General features: G+C 46.4%; 2 protein-coding genes across 5 annotated transcripts in view; one reads left to right on the forward strand and one right to left on the reverse strand.

Moving 5' to 3' along the window:
• Positions 1-595: 595 nt before the first annotated feature.
• On the reverse strand, positions 596-11970 carry Dtx3l (deltex E3 ubiquitin ligase 3L). 2 transcript variants are annotated; one of them, XM_052740448.1, is made up of 6 exons: positions 11704-11970; positions 11475-11613; positions 7896-8356; positions 4433-5992; positions 3736-3953; positions 596-1626 (listed from the first exon to the last, which is right to left on the reverse strand). In XM_052740448.1, the coding sequence occupies exons 3-6, from the start codon at positions 8319-8321 to the stop codon at positions 1557-1559; spliced, it is 2274 nt and encodes a 757-aa protein (XP_052596408.1). In that variant the 5' UTR covers positions 8322-8356; positions 11475-11613; positions 11704-11970; the 3' UTR covers positions 596-1556. The 2 variants fall into 2 exon arrangements, with proteins under 2 accessions (XP_052596408.1, XP_052596407.1); XM_052740447.1 differs by lacking the exons at positions 11475-11613; positions 11704-11970 and adding an exon at positions 10835-11019.
• Parp9 (poly(ADP-ribose) polymerase family member 9) overlaps positions 11090-23893 on the forward strand; it is a 34815-nt gene continuing 22011 nt past the window's right edge. The window contains exons 1-6 of one of the 3 annotated variants that reach the window (XM_052740451.1): positions 11094-11204; positions 12345-12462; positions 12605-12735; positions 13678-13780; positions 15718-15751; positions 18831-19684. In XM_052740451.1, the coding sequence (XP_052596411.1) occupies positions 13766-13780; positions 15718-15751; positions 18831-19684 (903 nt within the window). In that variant the 5' untranslated portion in view covers positions 11094-11204; positions 12345-12462; positions 12605-12735; positions 13678-13765. Of the gene's footprint in view, positions 11205-12344; positions 12463-12604; positions 12736-13677; positions 13781-15717; positions 15752-18830; positions 19685-23893 lie in introns of all 3 variants that reach the window. The other 2 variants (XM_052740450.1, XM_052740452.1) reach the window with 2 other exon arrangements.

Consider the following 23893-nt stretch of genomic DNA (forward strand, 5'->3'; position numbering starts at 1 on the left):
CACTTCTGTGGCAAGACAAGGGCACCCTTTAGGGCAGATTCCAAGGATCGGTGAAGAGTAGCGCCTATGACAAAGGCCTGGCCAGAGTCTAACCAATACCTGTTGGAGTAAGAAACTGTTTGCCAAATGAATGCCAAGGTACCCAGTCCTGCTTTTGCCAGTGATTTAAGGAGCAAATCTTTTCATGTGCGCATCCCTTTGCTGAGCTACTAGCCACCTGAGTCAGGCCACAAACACATAAACACCAACTGTCTACTAGGCTCAGTATCCTGAAAAACAAGACTCTTTTTATTCTATTTATTATCAAAAGTTGCCTGACCTCCTGGACACGTTTCTTGCTGTGGGTAGGGAAGGAAGTTGGTCTTTTCCAGGCAATCCTGTTTTTAAATTTCCCATTTACACAAGGGTTTTACTTGTCCAGGCAGGGATTAAAAAGCAAACAACTAATGTACTACTAGAGATGGCCATGGAACAGGATCAAAGGTCTTGGGATGGAACTTATTGATCTTGGGTTTAAGTCCCAACACCAAAACCAAACCAATCAAAAACAAAAAGCAACAACAAAAACCCCCAAACAAACAAATATAACCGGGCATGTAGCACATGTCTTTAATCCCAGCACTCAGGAGGCTAATGCAGGCAGATCTAAATTCAAGACCAATCTGGTCTGCAAGGCAAGTTCAAGAGCTACACAGTGAGACCCTGTCTCAAGCAAAACAAAAAACTGGAGAGGTTCAATTAGTTGCCAGTGGTTCAAGTGAAAGACACAGAAGATGATTTCATACTAGTCAGCATCCCAACCATAACACAAGAATGAGATCAGACTTCCTCAGCAAAAATTTGAAATCCCTTATCTTTTTCCTTTCTAAAACTTTTCTCTCTGTGTGTGTATGTGCGTATGTGTGTGTGGAGCACACACATGTGTACTCGTGTGTGCAGGTGCATATGGTGGCCAGAGGGTGATGTTAGATGTCTTTATTTCTGTCCACCTCATATTTATTTTGTTTGTTTTGAGACAGGGTCTCACCATGTAGCCCTGGCTGTCCTGGAACTTGGTCTATGTAGACCAGGTTGTCTTGGAACTCACAGAAATCGCCTGTCTCTGCCTTCCGAGTACTGGCATTAAAGGCATGTGCCATCATGCTCCCATGCACCCGATTTCTTGAGACAAGGTCTCTCAGTGAACCTGGAGCTCATGGTTTGGGCTAGACTAGCTGGCCAGTACGCTCTAGGAATCCTCCTGTCTCCACTCACCAGTGCTAAGATTACAAGCGTATGCCATCATACTAGCTTTTGCATGGCTGCTGCTGATCTGAGCTCATGTCTTCACACCTTATGGATGACCTCCCCAGCCCATGCCCTTTATATTTTGCCTTCCATGAAACAGGAACACTCTAGAAATGACTGGCAAGCAGACTTCTGCTTTTTATAGAAACTACATCTACTTAACACAAAAAAAAAACGCTATAGTTTTCTAAAAAGACTTAGGCCTGTACTAACACGACCTCCTGACACACTTCTTTGGAAAGTGGACAGACATCTCCTCAGCGCTTTCCTTACTCAATTCCTTTTGCCTTCAGCTCCTCCTTGACACGTTCCAGGTAATTAGGGTCAGGGTAGCCGAAACTGCATGAAGAAAAAAAGAATCCCTTTAGGTTTTTTTTTTTTCCCAAATAATTCTTAAGACTCTGCACAACAGCCGGGTATGGTGGCACAGGCCTTTAATCCCAGCACTCAGAGGGTGACAGCAGTCAGATCTCTGTGAGTTTGAGGCCAGTCTGGGCCACACAGTGAGATCCCGTCTCAAAACAACAACAACAACAACAAAATCTGTACAATTTGCATTTTAGCATCTGGTATTCTGGGTTCCTACACCCTCAGGCAATCCAGACAGTGACCGGTATCTAGTCACCTAAGTGCCCAGCTGACCGACCAGCATCTGTTTTTCAGCCAGATTGCTCATATTCTTAGCTTATTCTAAGCACTGATGCACGTAAAGTTATAAATGCCATAGTCTACAGAAAAGGTAGTCGTATGACAGTTGGATTTTCAAATTGAGAGATTTGAAAAGGTCTCAGGACATATTTCTTTTGGATGCCACGAGTAGAGGAATTCGGAGTTTTATAAGGTAGAATCAGATTTCAGATTTCCTGGAATACATCTCCCCGCCTCCATCTTGGGACTCTTTATAACTAAGACTTTTTTTTTCTACCATGTATCAGCCGTGTGAGTTCAGCATCTCTGTGGACCGATGGGGAGACGAGAGTGAGGGAGGAGAGTAAGATGACCTTAAAAGAAATCAAAGCAGGGCTGAAGAGATGGCTCAGTGGTTAAGAGCACAGGCTGCTTTTCCAGAGGACCCAGGTTCAATTCCCAACACCCACATGGCAGCTAACACCTGTCTGTAACTTCAGGGGATCTGAGGCATGTACCACCACTGTCCAGCTTTGATACAAAATTTAATAACCAAGTCATACCTTAAGAATGGTGGAGTAGAGGCCAGGGGTGGTGGCATATGCCTTTAATCCCAGCACTTGGAAGGTAGAGGCAGGTGGATCTCTATGAGTTCAAGGCCAGCCTGGTCTACAGAGTGAGTTCCAGGATAGGCTCCAAAGCTACACAGAGAAACCCTGTCTCGAAAAACCAAAATAATAATAATAATAATAATAATAATAATAATAAAATAAAATAAAATAGAAAGGTGGAGTAGAAGGTTGGGGGGGACCAATTTCTTGTTTTCAAGACTGTTTCTCCACATATCCCTGGCTGTCCTGGTACTCCCTCTGTTGACCTCAATCTCAAAGTTCTACCTGCCTCTGCCTCTCAAATTCTGGGATTAAGGGCATGCACCACCACTGCCTGGCTGGGACCAATTTTTTTGTCTTTGAAATTATCATTATGGATTAGTATTTTACTATGTGCGTTGTCTAGAATTTTTTTTTTTTTTTTTTTTTTTTTTTTTGGTTTTTCGAGACAGGGTTTCTCTGTGTAGCTTTGCGCCTTTCCTGGGACTCACTTGGTAGCCCAGGCTGGCCTCGAACTCACAGAGATCCGCCTGGCTCTGCCTCCCAAGTGCTGGGATTAAAGGCGTGCGCCACCACCGCCCGGCGTGCGTTGTCTAGAATTTTATGTCATCTTGACACAAGTTGGAGTCATCAGAGAAGAGGGAACCTCAATTGAGAAAGTTCCTCCTGGGGTGGAGGTGGCACACAATTTTAATCTTAGCACAGAGGTAGGCTGGCCTGATCTACAAAGTGAGTTCCAGGACAGCCAGGGTTACACAGAGAAATTGCCTCCATAAGATCAGGCTGTTGGCATGTCTGTAGCGAATTTTCTTAATTTAGTGATTGATGTGGGAAGAACCCAGCCTATTGTCAGTGGTGCCACCCCTGGGCTGGTGGTCCTGGGTTCTATAAGAAAGCAGGCTGAGCAAGCCATGGGGAGTATGCCAGTAAGCAGCACTCCTCCATGGCCTCTGCATCAGTTCCTGCCTTCAGGTTCCTGCCCTGTTTGAGTTCCTGCCTTGTCTTCCCTCAGTGACTCTGATTCAGGATATGTCAGCCAAATAAACCCTTTCTTCCCCAAGTTGCTTTTGGTCATCAGAGCAACAGTAACCCGAAGACACAGGGCTAACATCTACTGCTAGAACGTCTTTTCACACCCACAGCCTCAAACTGCAGCATTTAACAACCCTATACTTTGTTCAGCAACCATTACATTTCAAAAGGCTCTTACTTTTCTGGCCCTCCAAATGTGGATGTTTTGTGATGGATGTCATTCCATGTAATGACATCCGAGGCTCCTGTTGCTCGAGAGTACCCTATTGTGAAAATCAGCCTTTTTTGAAAGGCTTCTCGGAGCAGATCCAAGACCTTTCTTCCCTCTTCATTATCAGGCAAGTATGCTGTTCGATATGTTCCAGGATAAGGGTTTCCTGGGTTTGGGTGCTCCTTCTGTATGAAGAAAAGAAAATGTTATATAAAAAATGGCATGCCTCTGAATTTTATTATACTAAAGGTGTGTTCACTGGAGGTGAAGCCTATTGAAAGCCCCCCCCCCAAAATACTGTTTTTCTCATATTCTGAATAATTCACAGTTCTCTTCAAATGACACTAGCTACCCAACTCCTCCCATCCTAACATATGATCTTTACCTTTAAAAAAGACATGAAAGGCTAAAGGTGTAGCTCAGGAGTGCTTGCTTGGTATGCACAAGATGCTGAGTTCAGTCCCCAACACGGTGAAACTAGTTTTAAAAGCATGTAAATTGTAAGCAAACAATATGAACTTTGCCTCTATCTATTATGCCCCTACCCACAATCACAGAATGATTTCCTGGGAAAATCATTATTTAAGAGGCTTCAGGACGACCCCTTGGGCGCTGGTCATTCTAGCGTAGCAAAAAGAAACTCACATTCTGCAGGCACACTTACTGTTTGGATGCCACTTTTCATATTATATTGAATCACAATTGTGCCACAGTTGTCATAACCTGGAAGGGACTGTCTTAACGTGCTGTAAGTCATGGTTCCTCCTTCTGGCTGGTTCCCTTTCTGGATACCGTAGGAAGTCTGACACACAGGACAGACAGGCTTGATTGACAAGGCTTTGGTGATACAGGAGGTGCAGAATTCATGCTTGCACTTAGGGAGCACATGCTTGTTGCTAATGGTTTCCATGCAGATGGCACAGTCGTCTTCTTCGCTCTTCTCCTTCAAGGCCCCAGAGCTATCGGCAGAGCCTCTGGGAGGAGGTAAAGCCGAATGTGAGTCATCCCTGTCGATATCCATGGGTGTTTCACGATCCCCATTTAATTTCTCTCCAGATGATGGGGACAGTCCCACTCTTTTGAAGACATACTGCTTTGCCTGCGCAAGCTGATTCGGCAAACCAATCAAAGCCATTGACTCTTGAGATATCACGAAGTGTACACTTGGGTGCTTTTTTTTTAAGTCGTCGACAAACTTGGTCTTATGGAAGTGAGCTTTCCCCTTGCCCAAGTGTTTCAGCGGCAGGACTTCTGTCCTTAGCTGGCACGTGGCATGTTGGAAGGCGTCAGTGAAACTTGCATAAGAGTGCACAGACAGGTCAACCTCCTTATCCTTGGTGTCAAATAGGATGTAGGTTTTCTGGCTTTTGTCCTGGATTTTGCTGCAGGTGTTATACTTCTGCTCTATCTCTGAGATTTCCTGGAGCAATTCAGGTTTTAGAAGCTTAAAGTGAGTCGAATCAACTTCAATCCCTGTCCTGTAACCAGACGCCATTATTTTCACAGGTGTCTTGAGGGAAGTTTGGGAGACTTTTGCTGTGGCGGCTGAAATGTCAGCTTGAGAGCCGAGGAGAGTTAGCGTTTCCCCCTGCCCCTTTATCAGGAGCTTTGGAAAGCAGCGACTCAACTCCTGTCTGAGTTCCTTTGCTTTCTGAGGGTCCTCTAAAGAGACACAATCTTGCTTCAGAGCTTGGGTGCATTTCTGAAAGTCTTTGACAAAAGACTCACAAGCTGCTTCTAAGTTTAAGTTGTCTGATTGTCTGGGTGTGAAGCGTACAGAGACCATGTCGGGAGCACTATCTTGGATTTCAATGTTTACCCCAAATTTTTTCTCTATGGACTGTATTCTACCAGGACAGGCATGTCTGAAATATTCAAGGAGAAGCACGGAAACTTCAAAACAGTTCTCAAAAACATCTTCTAACTTGTCTTTTGGTTCCAAAGAGGAAAAGCCTCTGACCCGGTCTTGCTGGTTGGGTGGCTCTCTCTCCACATCAGAAGGGGGGTATTTTTGTGGGGGGTACTTCTGTTTCTGCCCACTTTCCAAAAGCTGCATGCTCAAAAAGTGATGTATCTTCTCAATATCTCTGAAGCTTCCACACACCTTCGCAATTCCGTCATCACCCTCCATGCTTTTGACGCCAGGGCAGACAGCTGCTATGCGTGCTCTCTGCTCTTTGGAGAGCAGTTCACAGTTCAGCTCAGCGGTCACAGCAAGAAAGATCTGAAAGTTTAAAAGGCACAGGTACAAATAAGATCTCTCGGATATCAACCCCATTTTCAGGAAGATCCCCAGAAACTACACAAATGACCACGATCTTTTTTCTTAGCATGGGCTGACTCCTTTAAATCATCTGAGAAGTGCAGTCTGCAACGAGCCAGGCTTGTCAGCCCTGTTTGCACATTGGACTCACCTTGGGGGAGTTCAAAGGTGAATTAAACAAAGAAAGTCAAGGCCAGGGCTCATTGAAGAGGCTCATAGAACTGGTTTGCAATGAAGCCTGGGCATGAACATTTTCTAAAACTCGGTGCCCAAGAAATCTGTGTCTAGAGCTACCATTAGCTTGACCTTGGGGACTAAGGGTGGAGATAAGGCATCGCTGCTCTCCATGAAGTTGCTGCGGTCCTCAAGAAAGAGTTAGGTAGCTCTAAATCCAAGGAAGATTCTCGGCCCCACCCCATATCAATATGCTTTTTTCTTTTTTTCTCACTTACCCTCTTACTTCAAGAAAACCCCTTAAAACACTTAACTCATGCAAAGTTACTAAGTCCTTTTAGACCTTGGTTTTCAGAAGTTTAGTGACGCAATAGAAATACCAGATTTGGATAAAAAGGATATAGGCATATTGAATATAATATGAAAGCAAAATGTCTAATGATTTGTTCCCTCAAGGTTTTTGCAGATGAGCTTTAATCCACACAGAGCATTCTTTCTCTAGATTAGAGCTTCAAGATGTTTCCAAAACTCAGCCTCTTTGTCTCTCTCCTGTCAGGACCCTCTAGAGTCCAGATCATTGTCGTCATCCACCTGGCCCACTACAGACTCTGACCTTGCAGCCTGGCCCCGTCCTATACCTGTGCTTCAACCCAGCAGCCAGATGGATTCTTTACAAATGCAATCCAGGGGCTGGAGAGCCGGCTCAGTGGTTAAGAGCACCGGCTGCTCTTCCAGAGGACCTGCGTTCAGCTCCCACAACTATCTATAGTGGGGTCTGATGCTCTTTTCTGGCACGAAGTCCGTGCACGCAGATAGAGCGAGCACTCGTATACCTAAAATATAAAAAAATGCAATCCAGGTCTCTCACCACCAGGCTCAAACCCTTTCAGGTTCCTAGCTTTCTCCTCTGCTCACTGCCTTCCCTCCGCCCCCCACCCCTTGCCTCACTGAAGCTTCAGTTCTTCGGAGGCCTATGCGTGTGCTTCCGTCTGCCTAGAATGTTACTACAAAACCACGATGCTAGGTCCTTTAATTTACTCATATTCCTTAGCTGAAGCATCATTTGGGGTTTTTTTCACACCCCATTTATGATAGGGGCTCTGTCACTGTCTCTTAGCCCTCCCTTCTTCTTCCCACACTTGTCACTGGGAAGAATTTTATTATATGTCTATTTACTATTCTTTGTTTCCCTTACTGGATGTGAAGGGCTCTAAGAGCGGTTCACAATGTGCCTCTGGCCCCAGCGCCTACAACAGTGCCTGGCACATAGTAAACAGTCCCTATCTATTTGTTGAATGCATTTTTTTTATGGCTGGTGCCTTCTCATCATTTAAGCCTCAGGCTAAATGCCACCTTAGCAAGAAGGTCTCCCATTTTTCCCATTGCACGCCCTCACCCTGTTCCTCTCTAAGGCAAAACTCCCCTTTTTATTTTCTAGCATGTCTCTGTCTTTGAAGTACTTATCCTCAGTTCATTTACTTGCTTATGGTCTGTGTACCTCCTTACCCCAGTACGGGCTGCACGAGGACAGGAATCTTGTCCCTGCTTATTCACTCTTTCTGTAGCCCAGTGCCTAGACGGCACCTAGCTCGTAGCTAGTCCCCGGCACAAGGCTGCTGGACCCAAAAAGGCAGAAGTGGTGACCAGAGGCAGTTGTAGAAACAGCGCCAGCTCCTCTGCCAACACTTACCTTTTGGACAATAGTGTCAACAGAGTTAGAAACAGGCTCTTCATCAGACAGAGCTTCAACCAGAGATGGTGTCAGAGATGGGCGTCTGGAGCTTAGTGTCTCAGCTGACGACTGTGTCCAAGATGGAGGTCTGGAGCTTGGTGTCTCAGCTGACGACTGTGTCCAAGATGGAGGTCTGGAGCTTGCTGTCTCAGCTGACTGTGTCAAAGATGGAGGTCTGGAGCTTGCCGTCTCAGTTGACGACTGTGTCCAAGATGGAGGTCTGGAGCTTGGTGTCTCAGTTGACGACTGTGTCAAAGATGGAGGTCTGGAGCTTGGTGTCTCAGTTGACGACTGTGTCAAAGATGGAGGTCTGGAGCTTGGGTCATCTACTGGCTTTTTAATGGTCTCCAGGAAAATGGGCACGGGTTTGCCACCGATTGACATCTGGTGCTCTTCCTGTTCCAGTACTCTCTCCTTAGCTTCAGGGAGACATTAAACACACACACATTCACACAGAAATCAGAGAAAATTTACAGATGACCTTCAAGGTCCTCTCTGGGTTGACCTAGGAACTTCCAAGGACACCAAAATCCAGAGATATCCCTTATGGACTTAGGACTTTCACACAAGCTACCCATATTTTCCCATGTGCTTTTTGTTTGCTTGTTTTTAATTTGTTTTTGAGACAGAGTCTCACTATGTAGTTCTGGCTGTTCTGGAACTCCCTATATAGACCTGGCTGGCCTTGAACTCACAAACATCTGCCTGTCTCTGCCACCAGAGTGCTGGGATTAAAGGCATATGCCACCACACTGCCCTTCCATACCTTTTAACAATCTCTAGATGGCTTTAATCCCTCACACAAGGTAAACACTATGGAAATACATGTTAGATTGTATTGTTTAGGTGAGTGAACCTTAGGATGTGGGACCGTTGTGTAAATGTCCTCAGATCGAAACATTCCATCCTGTGGGGGAAGGAAGCTCCTAAAGCAGGAAGGTAAACAACTTAAACTAGCTTCAGGAAGTCCCTGAAACTGACCAGATTCATTAGACCCTAACCTGCTGGAGTCATCAATAAAGACTGTTGAGAGTCCTTCTGAGACACGCAGAACAGAGTGGCAGTTAAGACTCAGAGAAGCCAAGCTGCACTGGCGACACCAGACCATCTGCCTGGAAGAAACAGAAACCAACCAAGTTGCCTGGAAGAGGTTTGGACCAGAGTCACTTGGAAAGGACACTCTCCAACCTGTGGAGCTGCCTGTGAGAGAGCAAGACAAACTCCATTTTAAAGAAAACTTCATTTCTAGTAATACTAAGATAAAAAGCTGAACCAAGTTCCAGAGACATAAACACCTAGCTAAGACTCTGGTCAAGGCCACCATCCCCCCACTTCCCCAGGGTGGGTAGGCTGCTGGCCAAGAAATAGCTAAAACAAAGGCTTAGTCCATCAACATCTCCAAAAGTATTGGGAGAGTCTCCAAATGTATTTTGTCTTCTGTAGTTCTTCTCTTGGCTAAATGTTCCTGTTAACTGAAGTATGACCCTGAAATGCAAAGGCTTGTACCCACTAGCTTGTGATTTTTCCCTTTAAAAACCCTTCACTCTGAGAGCTCAGGGCCATCCTCCTTCACCTGCATAGGCAGAGTGTTGGACTCGGACCAAGCCCCGGCTTGCTTGTTTTAATAACCGCCTTTGTACTTGCATCAGATATTGGCTCTGTGATGGTCTTGCTTGGGGGTCTCGAGACACTAGTACAACACCTGTAGGCTGTGCAGTGTGCTCCAGGTTCCCGGCTTTTGTGAGCTGTCAGTCATGCTGGGTGGGCTTTGGGGATGCAGCTGTCTGTGAGTCATTTCTGCTCCTGTGAGTGACCCCTCACCCATACCCCTGTAAGTAACCCCAATAAAAATCATTGGTTCACCAAACTGGGCTTTGGTGGTATTTTTCCTTTGGTCTGTGGTGGGCTCCCTGTCTGAGGTGAGTAGATGTGTGTGTGTGTGTGTGTGTGTGTGTGTGTGTGTGTGTGTGTGTGTGTGTTGTGTCGTGTCTCCCCCAGGAAAAGTTTTGTCTCACAGTAAGAACAAAAGTATACAGAGGACCTGAGCAGTTGGTTCTGGCATTCTGGAATAGCAGGTTGTTGATGGGAGGAAGTTATTCAGAACTCAAAAGCAGGCAGCTCAAGTTTTACTGTAGAGCATCATTTGGTTATCAGAAGTCATGTTTCTAGTCTGGCCATGGTACTATACACCCATAATCCTAGCACTTAAATGGTAGAGGTGGGGGGGATGATGAGTTCAAGGCCAGCCAAGGGGTACATGAGACCCTTTCTCAAAGGGGTGAAGGGAAGCCGGTGCTTCTGTAATGGTCTCAATCTCTCAATGACATAGAATAATATTTATTGTTAAGTGGGGAAAGCCCTGCCAAACCAAGAATCCAAAAGTTTAGAGTGATTTAAATGTGTATGCATTAGCTGATTCACAGAAAAGAATACATGAAAATGTTTCCATTGTGTATCTTTTTAAACTGATCATATATTATTTTGTAATCTTTAAAAAAACAAGTCAATGGAATCATTATTTATAACAGGAAAGTGGTTGGGGGTGTAGCTCGGTTGGTGGAGCATTTGCCTAGCTAGCACAGGGCCCTGGGTTTCCGTCCCACCCCCACCCCCACACTTTCTTTTCTCCTCTCAATTCGGTCTGCTGGGAAATTGGGCAACTCGGAGAGCAAATGGAAAGTATCCCTAGGAAGCAGCCAAACCAGGTCAGAGGCTGGGCACATCTAAGGCGCTCTCCCCCACTGTGGGATGGAGGAAGTCTATGGGCGACAGCGTCCCCCACAGGCAGTGCCACACTCTCGTGGGCTCTCCTCGGAAGCATGAACGGGTCTGTTTGGAAACCTGCAAGGGTCCGCCTTTGCACCCGACCCTGGCCCAGTTCCCTTGTCCCGGCTCACCTGCCCTCTCTAGGAACTTCACCTCGAAGGTGTCGGGGGCGCTGGGACCCACGGGCTGGACAGAGCACTCCCCGCCTCCGGAGGCCCGGCTCTGGAAGTATTTCTCTAGCTTCCTGTGCGCCCAGGGGATGGCCTCCGGCAGCCGCGCGAGTAGCGGGGACGGCGGGCAGGAACTGGAGGCCATGGCTGTCGGCGTCTGGCTGGCGTGGGGGCTCAGGGACTTTGCACAGCCGGGACAGAGCAGAGGCGCGTCCTGCCCCAGAGACCAGGGCTGCAAAGTTTCAGTTTCGTTTCCCAGGAGGTCCCTCCCTGTTCCCCGCAGAGCCACCTCCTCCTTCTTTCTCAGCGGTCTCCTAGGGCTGTCGCCCCGGTGAGTAGTTTGTACCCCGGGCGGTGGGCTCTTGGGGGAAGTAATTTCTCCGGGGTCGCAGATCGCTTTCTTTGCAAAATCGGAAGAGTGGCGGGAACCGGGGATCCCAGGGCCAGGCCTCCTAAGCGAGGGTGTAGCGGATAGAGGGGTAAAAAGTTTTCCCTATGTTTGTGCTCTTTGAAACCATTGTTATGATTAATGCTTTTCTGAGATGCGATTCGGAATTCATGTTATAGTTAACCTGCTTTCTTTGAAGTTGAGGGCGTTTACCTGCTTGGTGAACTGTTAGATGGACACTTGAGGAGTTTTCTGCTCTGGGTCCTTAAGTTAGCCAATAGCACAGATCTGCTTGCTGGCCAGGGTCCCTAGAGAGTGAGGTAGACAGGCACCTGACCACAAGAGTAGGTACCTGTGAACAAAGCAAAAGTCAAGGGCCTTCAAGAGCTGAGTTCAACCAGAATTTTAAGGTGAGGTGGGGGGAGGGGAGGACAATAAGTACCTGAGACTGGGAGAGCTATAGTCTGAAGTCCTGGAGGCCTCAGTCCCAGGCCTGGGAGCAGATGAGATGGGTCAGAGAGAGGAAGAAGAAGGGTCTGTGAAATCTATAGTGTCAACAGAAATACAGCGGGGATTATGTGTGTTAACTGTAAAGTTTATCACCATAGTTTAACTTGTATACAAGTTAATGGCTACTAGGTTCATATATTTGAATGCTTAGTCACCAGGGATTGGCACTCTTGGAGAAGGAGTAGGAGGTGTGAGCTAATTTTGGTTGTCAATTTGATTACATTTGCAATCAAGTAAAACCCAAGCTGACTGGGTAGTGCTTGCAAGAAATTTTCTTTTTTCTGTTTGATTTTTCAAGACAAGGTTGCTTTGTGTAACACCCCTAAGCTGTTGTGGAACTGGCTTTGTAAACCAGGCTAGCGGTGAACTCAGAGATCCACCTGCCTCTGCCTCCCCGAGTGCTAGGATTAAAGGGTTGTGCCATCACACCGGGCTGTGAAGGGTTTTCTTGGTTGGGGATCATTTAAGGCGAGCAGACCGACCCTAAATCTGGCCACGCCTCCAGGTAGCAGCCTATATGAAAGCACAAGGAAAAAGGAAGCTTTTGCTTTTTGTCTGCTTGTTTCTGGACAGACAAGTGCATGTTCTAAAACAGATGCCCAGCGGCAGTCTCCTAGGAACCTTACAAGTCTTTCTTCTGTGAAAACAACAGTGCCCTCTCGAGGCAAGGTGGAGCTTGTCCCCACAGTCGGTTAGTATCCAACTTAAGGTTTATGACCAACCGTGCTCTGATTTTTCTATTGTGAAGACATTATAAATCACTCCAGAGACTTATTTTTTTTTAAGATTTATTTATTATGTATACAGTATTCTGTTTGGATGTATCCCTGCAGGCCAGAAGAGGGAGCCAGATCTCATTGTAGATGGCTGTGAGCCACCATATGGGTGCTGGGAGTTGAACTCAGGACCTCTGGAAGAGCAGCTAGTGTTCTTAACCTCTGAGCCATCTCTCCAGCCCGCAACTGTAAGTTTTAATCATGAGTCTGTTCATAATCTTTAGTTTTTACCTACTAGGCTAAAATCATGAGAAGAGTTTCATCTTTCATCTAGATACCCTTAGGTCAGAGTTGTTTATCACGGATTCAGCAGAACACACCCCATGCTAGTTTAGGCAGTTTTCTCAGTCTTCAAACACCCTGTGGGGAGCTCCACAGCTCAGAGGCTGCTCTCTGGATGTCTTGTCCAGTCTCACCACTTTGTTACTATTTTCTAAATACACCAACACCTTCAAGCACTGACTCCTGTCTCACCTCCCCAAAGTTTTTCCTATTACAGCTCCTACAGCACCCCCTCCCCGACTTCTGTCAGGACTTGAACCAGAATTCAGTGGTAGACAGTGACAATGGCAAAATGATGTGAGCATCCTCACCATCGACATGAAAAACTACTAAAGAGCAGAAATTTCTTTCACGTTTCCCTATGGTTTATTCTTTTCTTCTTCTTCCTCCTCCTCCTCCTCCTCTTCTTCTCACTTTTTTTTTTCCAAGACAGGGTTTCTCTGTGTAGCTTTGGCACCTTTTCTGGAACTCGCTCTGTAGCCCAGGCTGGCCTCGAACTCACAGAGATCCGCCTGGCTCTGCCTCCCGAGTGCAGAGATTAAAGGCGTGCGCCACCACCGCCCGACTGGCTCTGGGATTTTTAATAAAAGACCATTTAGAAATTTGAGTTACATATATTTTTACAAGATTCCCCTCAGCTTTAAAAGCCTTTAATACCAGCATTCAGGAGGCAAAAGCTGGTAAATATCTGAGTTTGAAGCCAGCCTTATCTACATAGCAAGTTCCAGAGCAGCCAGAGTAACATGATGAGATCCTATCTCAAAAACCATAAAAAAACAAACAAACAAACAAACAAATTCCCTCACCTTTTGGTCAGTGCTTATTGTATTCTTTGTATTTGATCCCAGAAATAGACCATCATCTCCAGGATCAACAGACTACACTTGGAAACACAAAACCGTATAAACGGCTAAAGACCCACGTGGGACCTGAAGGATGGCCTTCCACATGGTAAAAACATAAATACCTTTTTTGTCATGAAGTTCAATTATGACATGAAGAGTTCTTCGCATAACAGTAAGAAATCTGGGGTCTTCAGTTACACCTAGCATCCTCATGTTTTTACTAGCCCAACAAAAGCTTCTCCTCGGGGCTGCACAGATTGCTCAGTGGTTAAGAGTGTATATTGCTCTTGTAGAGGACCTAGGTTTGGTTCCCAGCACCCACACTGTGGCACACAGTCTTGCCTGTAACTCCAGTTCCAGGGGATCTGATGCCCTCTTTCTAGTCTTTGTTGGCTCCTACATGCATGTGGTATACCCAAGCTCACACAGCTTTCTCCTGGGCCTAGAGAGATAACTTAGTGGTTGAGAACACTGGCTGCTCTTCCAGAGAACCCAGTTCAAGTCCCAGCACTCACATGGTGACTCATTGTCTGTAACTCTAGTTCCAGGGGATCCGATGTCCTCTTTTGGCCTCCATGGCATACGTGTGATGCACAGACATATATTTGGGCAAAACAGCCATACATATAAAATTATATTAACTTTTTCTAAGTTTTGTCCTCGTATTGTGTGAGAAATGGAAAATCAAGAGTATGCTAATAAGTTAAATATGGTGGCATACCTGGAATCATAGCTGTGATTCCAGTACTTAGGAAGTTGGTAGAAGAATCACCATAGGCCAGCCTGTGCTATGGAGTAAAACTGTGGTGATATATTATGTACCCTAATAAAATTTGCCTGAAGATCAGAGGACAGAGCAAGCCACTAGATTAAACATAGATGTCAGCCTGTGGTGGTACACACCTTTAATCCTAGTACTCAGGAGGCAGAGATCTATCTGGATCTCTGTGAGTTCAAAGCCACCCTGGATTACATGAGATTGATTCAGACTAGGAGAGAAGCCAAGTTAGGCAGTGGTGGCACACAGCTTTAATTCCAGTACTTGGCAGTCACATGCCTTTAATCCCAGCACTTGAGATCTCATGGGATTAAAGACGTGTGGGAAGCACACACGTCTTTAATCCCAGCACTAAGAAAGAAATGATATGGCTGGGCGGAGAGAGGTATGTAAGGAGTGAGGAGACAGGAACTAAAGCTTTTCGGCTGAGGAAGGTTTTTCAGGCTAAGGAGTCCTAGAGGTAAGATGTGGCAGTGGCTTGTTCCTTTTTGTTTCTGATCTCTCAACATTTACCCCAATATCTGGCTCCAGGTTTTTTTTTTATTATTATTATTAAAAGACCGATTATGGATATCGGGCAAATTAGAATTCATGTTACATAAAACGCTGTCTCAAAATTCAAAACAAAAAATAATAAATAATATACGTATCTCATTAGCGGAATCAACTTGGGGATGGATGGTCTTTTTTTTTTTTAATGTCATCTCCAGGACTAGGAATGTAACACAGATGGTAAAGGGCTTGTCTACATGCATATGGCCCTGGGTTCAATTTCCAGGATCACATAAATTGGGCATGGTAGTGCAGAGTCAGTTTGAGGCCAGCCTGGTTGTCTGAGACCCAGCCTCGGTCACCTCCATGTCGTGTGGATTTTCTTCACTCAAATCAGCAGTTCTTTTTTCAGGATGGGTAAGGAGTGAGCAAGGAATGAAAACCGGAGTAGAGAAAGGCACCTTGTTGAGTAGATCTGGAAAATTCCCACTTCATGTTTGTGTCATGAAATAGGCAAACGGAAATGGGTCCTTACAGATGTGAGGAGGTGCAGCTGGGGAGGCTCACGTCCTCATGGTTTCTTTTCTGGCTAGGGAAGCCCCACAAGACTTTGGAAATTGGAGCCCGTCTGAGAGCTTTGGCTCATTCTGGTTCACACAAACAACCAAAACATTTCCTCCCCAAACCCCGCAAGCCGAAAACCCATGCTTTGAGTAGCGCTTCCTCTTCCTAGACTGTGCGTACTTAAAGGAGCCGTTTTCATGTTTTCACAGGGCTCTGGAGCAGCAGCTTACACCGAGAGACCAGGTATGACCACCTCACTCTCACTCTTACTTAGGAAAGGCTTTGCTCAGCTCTTCCCTCAGTGCAGAAGAGGGCGCCCGGAAGGAGCCTGTCTTCCCGTCAGGGGCTCAGGTGTGTGACTGCAGGCTCTGTGGAGATCCCAGCACCTGCTTCGGAAGAGGACCTGCCTCAGAGGCACTGGGACAGCTGAAGACGTGTTCTCTCAGGGTCCCCACTGCCCTTTTCCCTTGTAGGCAGTTGGGAGACTCTTTCTCTGTTCGTTTGTTCAAGACCGTCTCACTTTGTAGATCTGGCTGGCCGGAACTTAGATCTACCTGCCTTTGCCTCTGAGTGCTGAGATCAAAGGTCCACATCACTACCCTCTGGGCAGAAAGGGTGACCAAGAGCTGAAAGAGCCAACCTGCCTAATTCTAGGGATGGCCCGTTTCAGGTTTCCCATCAGTGCTCAGGCCAGTTGAGACCAGCTGCTTAGATGTGGCTTCTTTCGGATAAGAGAGGTCACCAGAAGTCTTTGTTGGTGGCTCAGACTAGAAAGGGAGTAAATTACTATATTTAATCTGTTTTAGGATGCACACTTTCCTGCATTTTAATGTCTCTGAAATGAGCCCGGTTTCACTGACGTTAGTTTTCCTTGCTCAGACACAGAGGCTCTGCTGGTAACTCACTGAAGAATAGACACGTCCTCTTGGGATAGTTTAGACTAAGAGCAAGCCCAGTATTGAAATCCCCACTTCCCCTCATGTTCTTCGTCTTTCTGAAGTTTGTCGTCTGTAGTCTGTCTCTTGTGTGCATCAGATGTCTGTCTGTCCTTGTGGTCTGTCCCTAACAAAGGGCTTCGTGATTATTGGACAGCACAGAAAACACAGTATGGTAAAGGAATTAGGAATTATTTTTTAAAAGAATTTTAGAAGGGCAGAAGTCACTTTACTGACCCACAAACAACTGTTCTAAACCTATATCCACATGTTGCTTCCAACAGTTATGAGTTTTTTACTTGGTTTAAGGTTGCTTTCAACCTATTGGCTGCTTTCAGCAAATGATTACCACGGCACACACAGGCACACACATATTTCTAGGTCAGGGTCATGGAAGAATCAGAGTTTAAGATTAAAACTATGCATTTAGTTTAGGTTGTAAAAGGGGATTGCATAAGAAGTATTGTATACTATTGCATAGTAAGGTTGGTTACATTGTTTTCTTAAAGGCGAGTTCAGAAGGCTGGATATACAAGGCTGGATATACAACGGGAAACAGATTGAGCACAGAATTTTAAGTGGTTTCTAAGTATGTTATTAACTTGGTTGCAAGGTCTGACAGAAGTTCAGGTTCTGAAAGCAAGGGGGATTTTCAGACAAACACTATCACTCCATAGGTTCGGTTATCCAGAAACTGGATTTTGAGGTGGAGTGAGGAATGTGAAAGGTTTATATGAAAGAAAGAGAGAAATCCACCTGACTGTATGAAGATCGGGGCTAGACGGGCGTGGTGGTAATCCCAGGGTTTAGGAGATGGAGGCAGGAGGATAATAATTCAAGGACTACAGAGCAAGACCTTGTATTATCACCACCACCAACAAAACTGTAATGACACCCCACCACCACCACCAAACTGAAGTTTCGGGCAGCCTTAGGTGTGTGTTAGAGGTGCCCCACAGGCAACAGTGGCTGTGCTGTGTCTTTGATGCTCAGGGGCTTGTCCTGAGAACTGTGACTAGTGCTGAGGTGGACTTTAGTGGCTAATAACTAGAGGCTTGGCGCTAACTACATTTTCCACAAATTATGGAGGATATGGACAACATCTTTTAGTGTGAAATGCACAGTAAGTAATTTTTCTTTTTTTAAAGATTTATTTATAGCCGGGCAGTGGTGATTCATACCTTTAATCCCAGCACTCGGGAGGCAGAGGCAGGTGGATCTCTGTGAGTCTACAGAGTGAGAGTCAGGACAGGCACCAAAACTACATGGAGAAACTCTGTCTTAACCCCCCCCCAAAAAAGATTTATTTATTGTGTATTATGTATACAGTGTTCTGCTTATGTGCCAGATCTCATTACAGATGGTTGTGAGCCACCATGTGGTTGCTGGGAATTGAACTCAAGACCTCTGGAAGAGCAGCCAGTGCTCTTAACCGCTGAGCCATCTCTCCAGCCCTTTAAAGACAGGATCTCACTATGTAGCTCTGACTGACCTGGAACTCACTGTGTAGACCAGCCTGACCTTGCACTCAGAGATCTGCCTGCCTCTGCCTCCCCAGTGCGGGGATTAAAGAAAGACATACACCAAATAGTACCTAGTTTTTTTGGTTACTGGGCTGTAACTCTATGTTGATTTCGACTTTGAGGACGGAGTACATGCTGTGAGGCAGAGGTTGCTGGCCTTCTACCCATTGGCTGGTCCTGTGTTGCCCATCTCCCCTCAGCAGTGATTCATGGAAGTTGGATACCTGGTTCCTGTAATGACCACTCCAGGGCTGTAACTCTGAGTTACGTGATCTACTCCACCCTCTAATAGAGTTAAGCTTTATTTGCTAACCAACACACACATTTATTCTTTTTTGTTTTTGTTTTCCTGTCTTAGTTTCTTACTTCTCTCCTTACCTAGAACCCCGAGTGTTTTCTAGAATCATGTCTGAAACTACTTGCACTCTAAAGTCTTACCTCAGGATTTTCTTCTAAGTAAACTGAGACACTAAAGAACGTGAAGAAGTTATGAAGACAGCAACCCTGTATTTTTGATTCACCATTAAGTCATTTTAATAAGTGTGTACTTGGCACGAGTCTCCCCAAACTCACAATTTTTACATACATTCAAGACATTCTTGCCCCTGGTACAAGGTTTTCTCACGTAGAGAGTGCTAAGTGCCTGCCACACACCAGCCCTTTTCAGGTGACTTGGCATTGAAGACTCTTAGATGTCCTTGGCCGAGTTCCATGTGTGTGTGAGAAGCAGGGTCAGTATGGAGGGGGTGGCAGGTCACCTCTCTTTAGAAGTAAGAAAGTCAGTCTTGTAGCGTGGAAAGGAGTCACGTCCCTCTGAAGGGAATCACTCTTCCTTTCTCTCTTGTGTCTCCTCTCCTTTTCCAGCTAACGACTCTCTCACAGAATGCACTACATGGAAAATTCCCATCAAACACGACGTCTTCGAAATTTTAAAAAGCAACGAGAGTCAGCTGTGTGAAGTCCTCCAGAATAAGTTTGGGTGTATCTCTACCCTGAGCTGTCCAACTCCAGCAGGAAACAGCGCTCCTGCTCAGCAGGTCTTCAGAAGGAGACTGACCCCTGGGATAGAGTTATCCGTCTGGAAGGATGACCTCACCAGACATGTTGTTGATGCTGTGGTGAATGCAGCCAATGAAGAACTTCGGCATGGAGGTGGCCTGGCCGGAAGCCTGGTGAAAGCTGGTGGCTTGGAAATCGAGGAAGAGAGCAGAATGTTCATTTCTACCTATGGTAAAGTTCCAACTGGTGGAATAGCTGTCACAAAAGCAGGGCGGCTTCCTTGCAAATGGATTATCCATGCTGTCGGTCCTCGGTGGACAGCAGTGGGCAGCCAGACAGCTATTGAATTGCTGAGATTTGCCATTCAGAATGTCTTACACTATGTCTGTACGCAAAATACACAGATTAAGACGGTAGCAATTCCAGCCCTGAGCTCTGGAATTTTCCAGTTTCCTCTGGATTTGTGTACACACATAATTTTAGAAACAATCCATTTTTATTTCCAAGTGAAGCAACCAGTCAGTAATTTGAAAGAGATTCATCTGGTGAGCAATGAGGAGCTCACTGTTGCGTCCTTTAAAGACAGAGCAGAAAGCATCCTTGGGAAGGAGTTGAGTCCCTGGGGGAGTCCAGGAACTACCCTTTCTTCCAATGTGACGCTTCAAATTGGCCAGGGCCTGACTCTCCATATTGTCCAAGGCTGCATTGAACTGCAAACAGTAAGTCTTTGTTGTTATTCTCTGGCACTGATAGAGGGGAATCATGGAATTAATTAATTTTAACTAATTAATTTATTTTATTGTTTTATGTATGAGTGCTCTGTCTGCATGTATTCTTGCATACCAGAAGGGGGCATCAGATGCCACTATAGATGGTTGTGAGCCACCATGGGTGCTGGGAATTGAATACAGGACCTCTGGAAGAGTAGCCAGTGTTCCTAACTGCTGAGCCATTTCTCCAGCCCGAATTAATTGTTTATTATGAAGATGTTTAAAGTGGAAGACCATAGAATGTATCTTTTGGAGGTTAAGAATGTGGCTTCGGGGTTGGGCCATCTGGATTGGAGACGACCTGCGTTAGTTCTTAACCACTTTCTTTCAGCCTTCAGTCCTTCCTCTGTCAAACACATAACAGCACTTGACATTTGCAAGCTGGAATCAGCATCCAAGAAACACTCACAGTAGTGTATGGCACATGGTTAATATGGGAGTTAAAATTATTAGGCTATGATTCTTAGGAACCATAAGGAGTTAGAATACTCTTTGATCCTAAAAAACTTAAGCACCCTCTTCTTTCTTTTTTTTTAATTTGAAATTTATTAAAATTAAAAAAAAAATCGGGGGGGGGGGGACCGTTGGGACGTCTCCCGCGGACACGAAGGGAAACAATCCCTCCCCCCACCTCCCCTGACTGGACGCCCGCGGTGGAGCCAGGGTTTGACAACTGGAAGTGACCTGTTCCCCTTTCTCTGGGCCGCATATGTTTCCATTCGCGCCCGGGATGCTCTCTGCGCCCCTAGAGGGTGGGGGTGGGGAGGAAACTGTGTCAGCCGCCGCAGTGCAGCAGTGCACGGGTGCGAGCATCAGGGAGCGGGTGCGAGCATCAGGGAGCGTAGTGCGAGCGTCAGCAGCGGGGTGCTGGTGCTGAGTGCCAGCGAGTGCGAGCATCAAGTGGGGAGTGCGAGCATTGGGTCGGGTGCGAGCGTGCAGGGGGAGTGCGAGCATCCTATGCAGAATGCGAGCTTTGGGAGTCGGGTGCTGGCGCAGAGTATGACTGTGCCAGCAAGTGCCCTGACCCTACCCGCGACCCCCGGCTCACGCACTCACTTCCGTTCCTCCTGCCCCTGCGCCCTGGCCCCAGCGGCCCCGCATTTCCGTCCGTCCATCTGTCTGTCTCCCCTCTTATTTCTTTGTTGTTTTTGAAACAGGGTTTTGGTTTTGGCCAGGTCACCAAGGACTTGTGGTCCTCTTGCCTCAGCCTCAAGCACTAAATTTTTTTATTTTATTTTTCTAGAGAGCCTTGACTGTCCTAGAACTCATTGTGTAGACCAGGCTGGTCTTGAACTCACAGAGATCCACCAGCCTCTGTCTCCGAGTGCTGGGATTAAAAGCTACCATGCCCCAGCTGAGCACTAACATGAATGAACGAATTTAGTTTGTGTGCTGATAGGTGTGGGTTTGTGTGTGTCTGTGTGTGTTTGGGGGTGGAGTTGCACACCTGTGCACAGGTGTGTAGAGGCCAGAGGTCAGCCTTGATTGTCTTCCTAAAGAATTGTCTGCCCTTCTTTTTTTGAGGCAGAGTTTCTCCTTGGTCTAGAACTTGTCAGGTTGACTGTGCACACTGACCAGCTAGCCACAGGGAACTTCTTGTGTTGGCCTTCTCTGACTTGCTGGGATTATGAGTGCTTGTCACCACACCTGGCTTCTTTACATAGTTTCCGGCAAACACTTTACTGACTGAGTCATTCCTGTAGTTCAATCCTATTTTTAATCGTTTAAAAAAAAAATCCTTTATTTGGAAATCTCATTGGGGAGACAAACCACTCAACATTTCTGGAGCAATAATAGTAAACCAAGTAGTACTTCGGACTATGGCTGGGCAGGGCGGCCCACCCTTGTAATCACAGTAGCCGGGAGGTGGAACCCAATGATCAGGGACTCAAGGTCATTCTCATCTCCTTGAGTTTGAAGAAGCCAGCTTTAGCTACATGAGACCCTGCTTCAAAAATCTGGGGGGGCAGGAACCAAACAAAAAATCCCCGAAGGATGTAAATTTGTGATTAGAGCAACATATATACACACAGAAGTAGCGGAAAGTGGTGGTGGCAGGACAGGGAGTAAAACCCTAACTGACGCCCCTGGAAAAGCAACCCTGGCCGGGTGCTCGGTTGGGAAACGCTTGTTCAGTGTCGGTTCGATCCCCACACTGGGAAAAACAGAAGCCCATCTCGGGCTGTAGCAGGTGTGAACTGGCAGGAGGGAAGGCTTCCAGGGCTGTAGCAGGTGTGAACTGGCAGGAGGGAAGGCTTCCAGGGCTGTAGCAGGTGTGAACTGGCAGGAGGGAAGGCTTCCAGGGCTGTAGCAGGTGTGAACTGGCAGGAGGGGAAGGCTCCCAGGGCTGTAGCAGGTGTGAACTGGCAGGAGGGGAAGGCTCCCAAAGCTGTAGCAGGTGTGAACTGGCAGGAGGGGAAGGCTCCCAGGGCTGTAGCAGGTGTGAACTGGCAGGAAGGGAAGGCTCCCAGGGCTGTAGCAGGTGTGAACTGGCAAGAAGGGAAGGCTCCCAGGGCTGTAGCAGGTGTGAACTGGCAGGAAGGGAAGGCTTCCAGGGCTGTAGCAGGTGTGAACTGGCAGGAAGGGAAGGCTCCCAGGGCTGTAGCAGGTGTGAACTGGCAGGAAGGGAAGGCTCCCAGGGCTGTAGCAGGTGTGAACTGGCAGGAAGGGAAGGCTCCCAGGGCTGTAGCAGGTGTGAACTGGCAGGAAGGGAAGGCTCCCAGGGCTGTAGCAGGTGTGAACTGGCAGGAAGGGAAGGCTCCCAGGGCTGTAGCAGGTGTGAACTGGCAGGAGGGAAGGGTTCCAGGGAGGCTCCAGTGATGTGGTCAGAGAGACAGAGAGGAATTCATGGGCAGCAGATAAAGAGTTTGGGTAGACTCAGTGAAGTTTATAGTTACATCTTTGTTTTTACTGTTTTGGATCAGTGATATGTCCTGTGGCCACAGTCAAGGTATATTAACCTGTTGTCAGTGACTTATTACCTACAAGTCAATCAGAGTGAAGACCAAGGAGACTACGAAATGAAATATCTGAGAAGTCATTAGTGTCACAGTTTAAAATCAGAGTAGAAGCATCATTGAATAACATCCTTTGACCACATTTTATGGTATTCACTTGTTGTCAGCAGTGATAGGAACCTTAGATTTTCTGAAGGGTGCCAGTGCCCCCCAATGGCAAATTCAGATTACTCTTTCAGGGTAAAACCAGTAATGTCCCTGTTAAACCGAGCATTTTGGCACATGCCTGGAATCCCAACACTCCAGCATGCCTAGCAGCTTGAAGCCTTGAATTCAATCCCTAGAACCCATAAACCTGGAATCCCAACACTGGGGAGGTAGAGGCAAGAAGATCGGGAATTTAAGGTCATCTTCAGCTATTTGGAAAGTCTCAGGTCAGTCAGGCTACAGGAGACACTGTCTCAGAAACAAAACGAGGTGTGGTGCATGCCTTTAAACCCAGCACTGAAGAAGGAGAGACAACGGGATCTCTGTGAACTTGAGGTTAACCTGGTCTACACAGTGAGTTACAGGCCAGCATGGTGAGACTCTATCCCAAAAACAAAAGAGAAGAAACAACTGGCCAGCAAAGGAGGCTGGGAGAAGGCTCAGCTGTTAAGAGTATGATGTTCTAGTAGAGAACCTGATTCTGTCCTGACCCCCCCAAATCAGGCAGCTCACAGCTCTCTATAACTCCAGCTCCAGGGGATCTGACATCCTGTTCTGGATTTTGCAGGCACTACACTCGTGTGTGTACAAACCCACACAGAGACATACACATAATTGAAAATAATTTTTTTAGAAATTTTATTTTAGTATTTTATGGGTATGAGAGTTTTGCCTGTGTGTCTGGCACCAGATACATGCTTGGTGACTTCGGAGATGAGAGGAGGGCTTCGGATCCCCTGGGAGTGGGGTGACTGACAGTTGCAAGCTGCCATGTGCTAGCTGGGAATTGAACCCAGGTCCTCTGCAAGAGCCACAAGTGCTCTTAACCACTGAGCCATTTCTCCAGTTTGAAAATAAGTCCTTAAACAGAAGCCAGAAGGAATGATCAGAAGCTTGAAATAAATTAAACATAATTCAGCAAAAGGTGAACGTAATGACAATATCGTCCATATATGTATATAATTTCGAAATAGGACAAACAGCTTCTTCATAG

The sequence above is a fragment of the Peromyscus californicus genome, unplaced genomic scaffold (assembly GCF_007827085.1).
Source record: "Peromyscus californicus insignis strain IS unplaced genomic scaffold, ASM782708v3 Scaffold_16__1_contigs__length_79575227, whole genome shotgun sequence".
Taxonomy (NCBI): Eukaryota; Metazoa; Chordata; class Mammalia; order Rodentia; family Cricetidae; genus Peromyscus; species Peromyscus californicus.

What these genes read in the sequence shown, in the direction of transcription:
- Dtx3l (XM_052740447.1), bottom strand. Translation starts at nt 11,018, where the DNA reads ATGGCCTCCAGTTCCTGCCCGCCGTCCCCGCTACTCGCGCGGCTGCCG. An exon ending in GAAGTTCCTAGAGAGGGCAG is followed by an intron (nt 8,357 to 10,834) that starts GTGAGCCGGGAC and finishes GTCTCCCTGAAG; the next exon opens with CTAAGGAGAGAGTACTGGAA. An exon ending in TTGACACTATTGTCCAAAAG is followed by an intron (nt 5,993 to 7,895) that starts GTAAGTGTTGGC and finishes TTAAACTTTCAG; the next exon opens with ATCTTTCTTGCTGTGACCGC.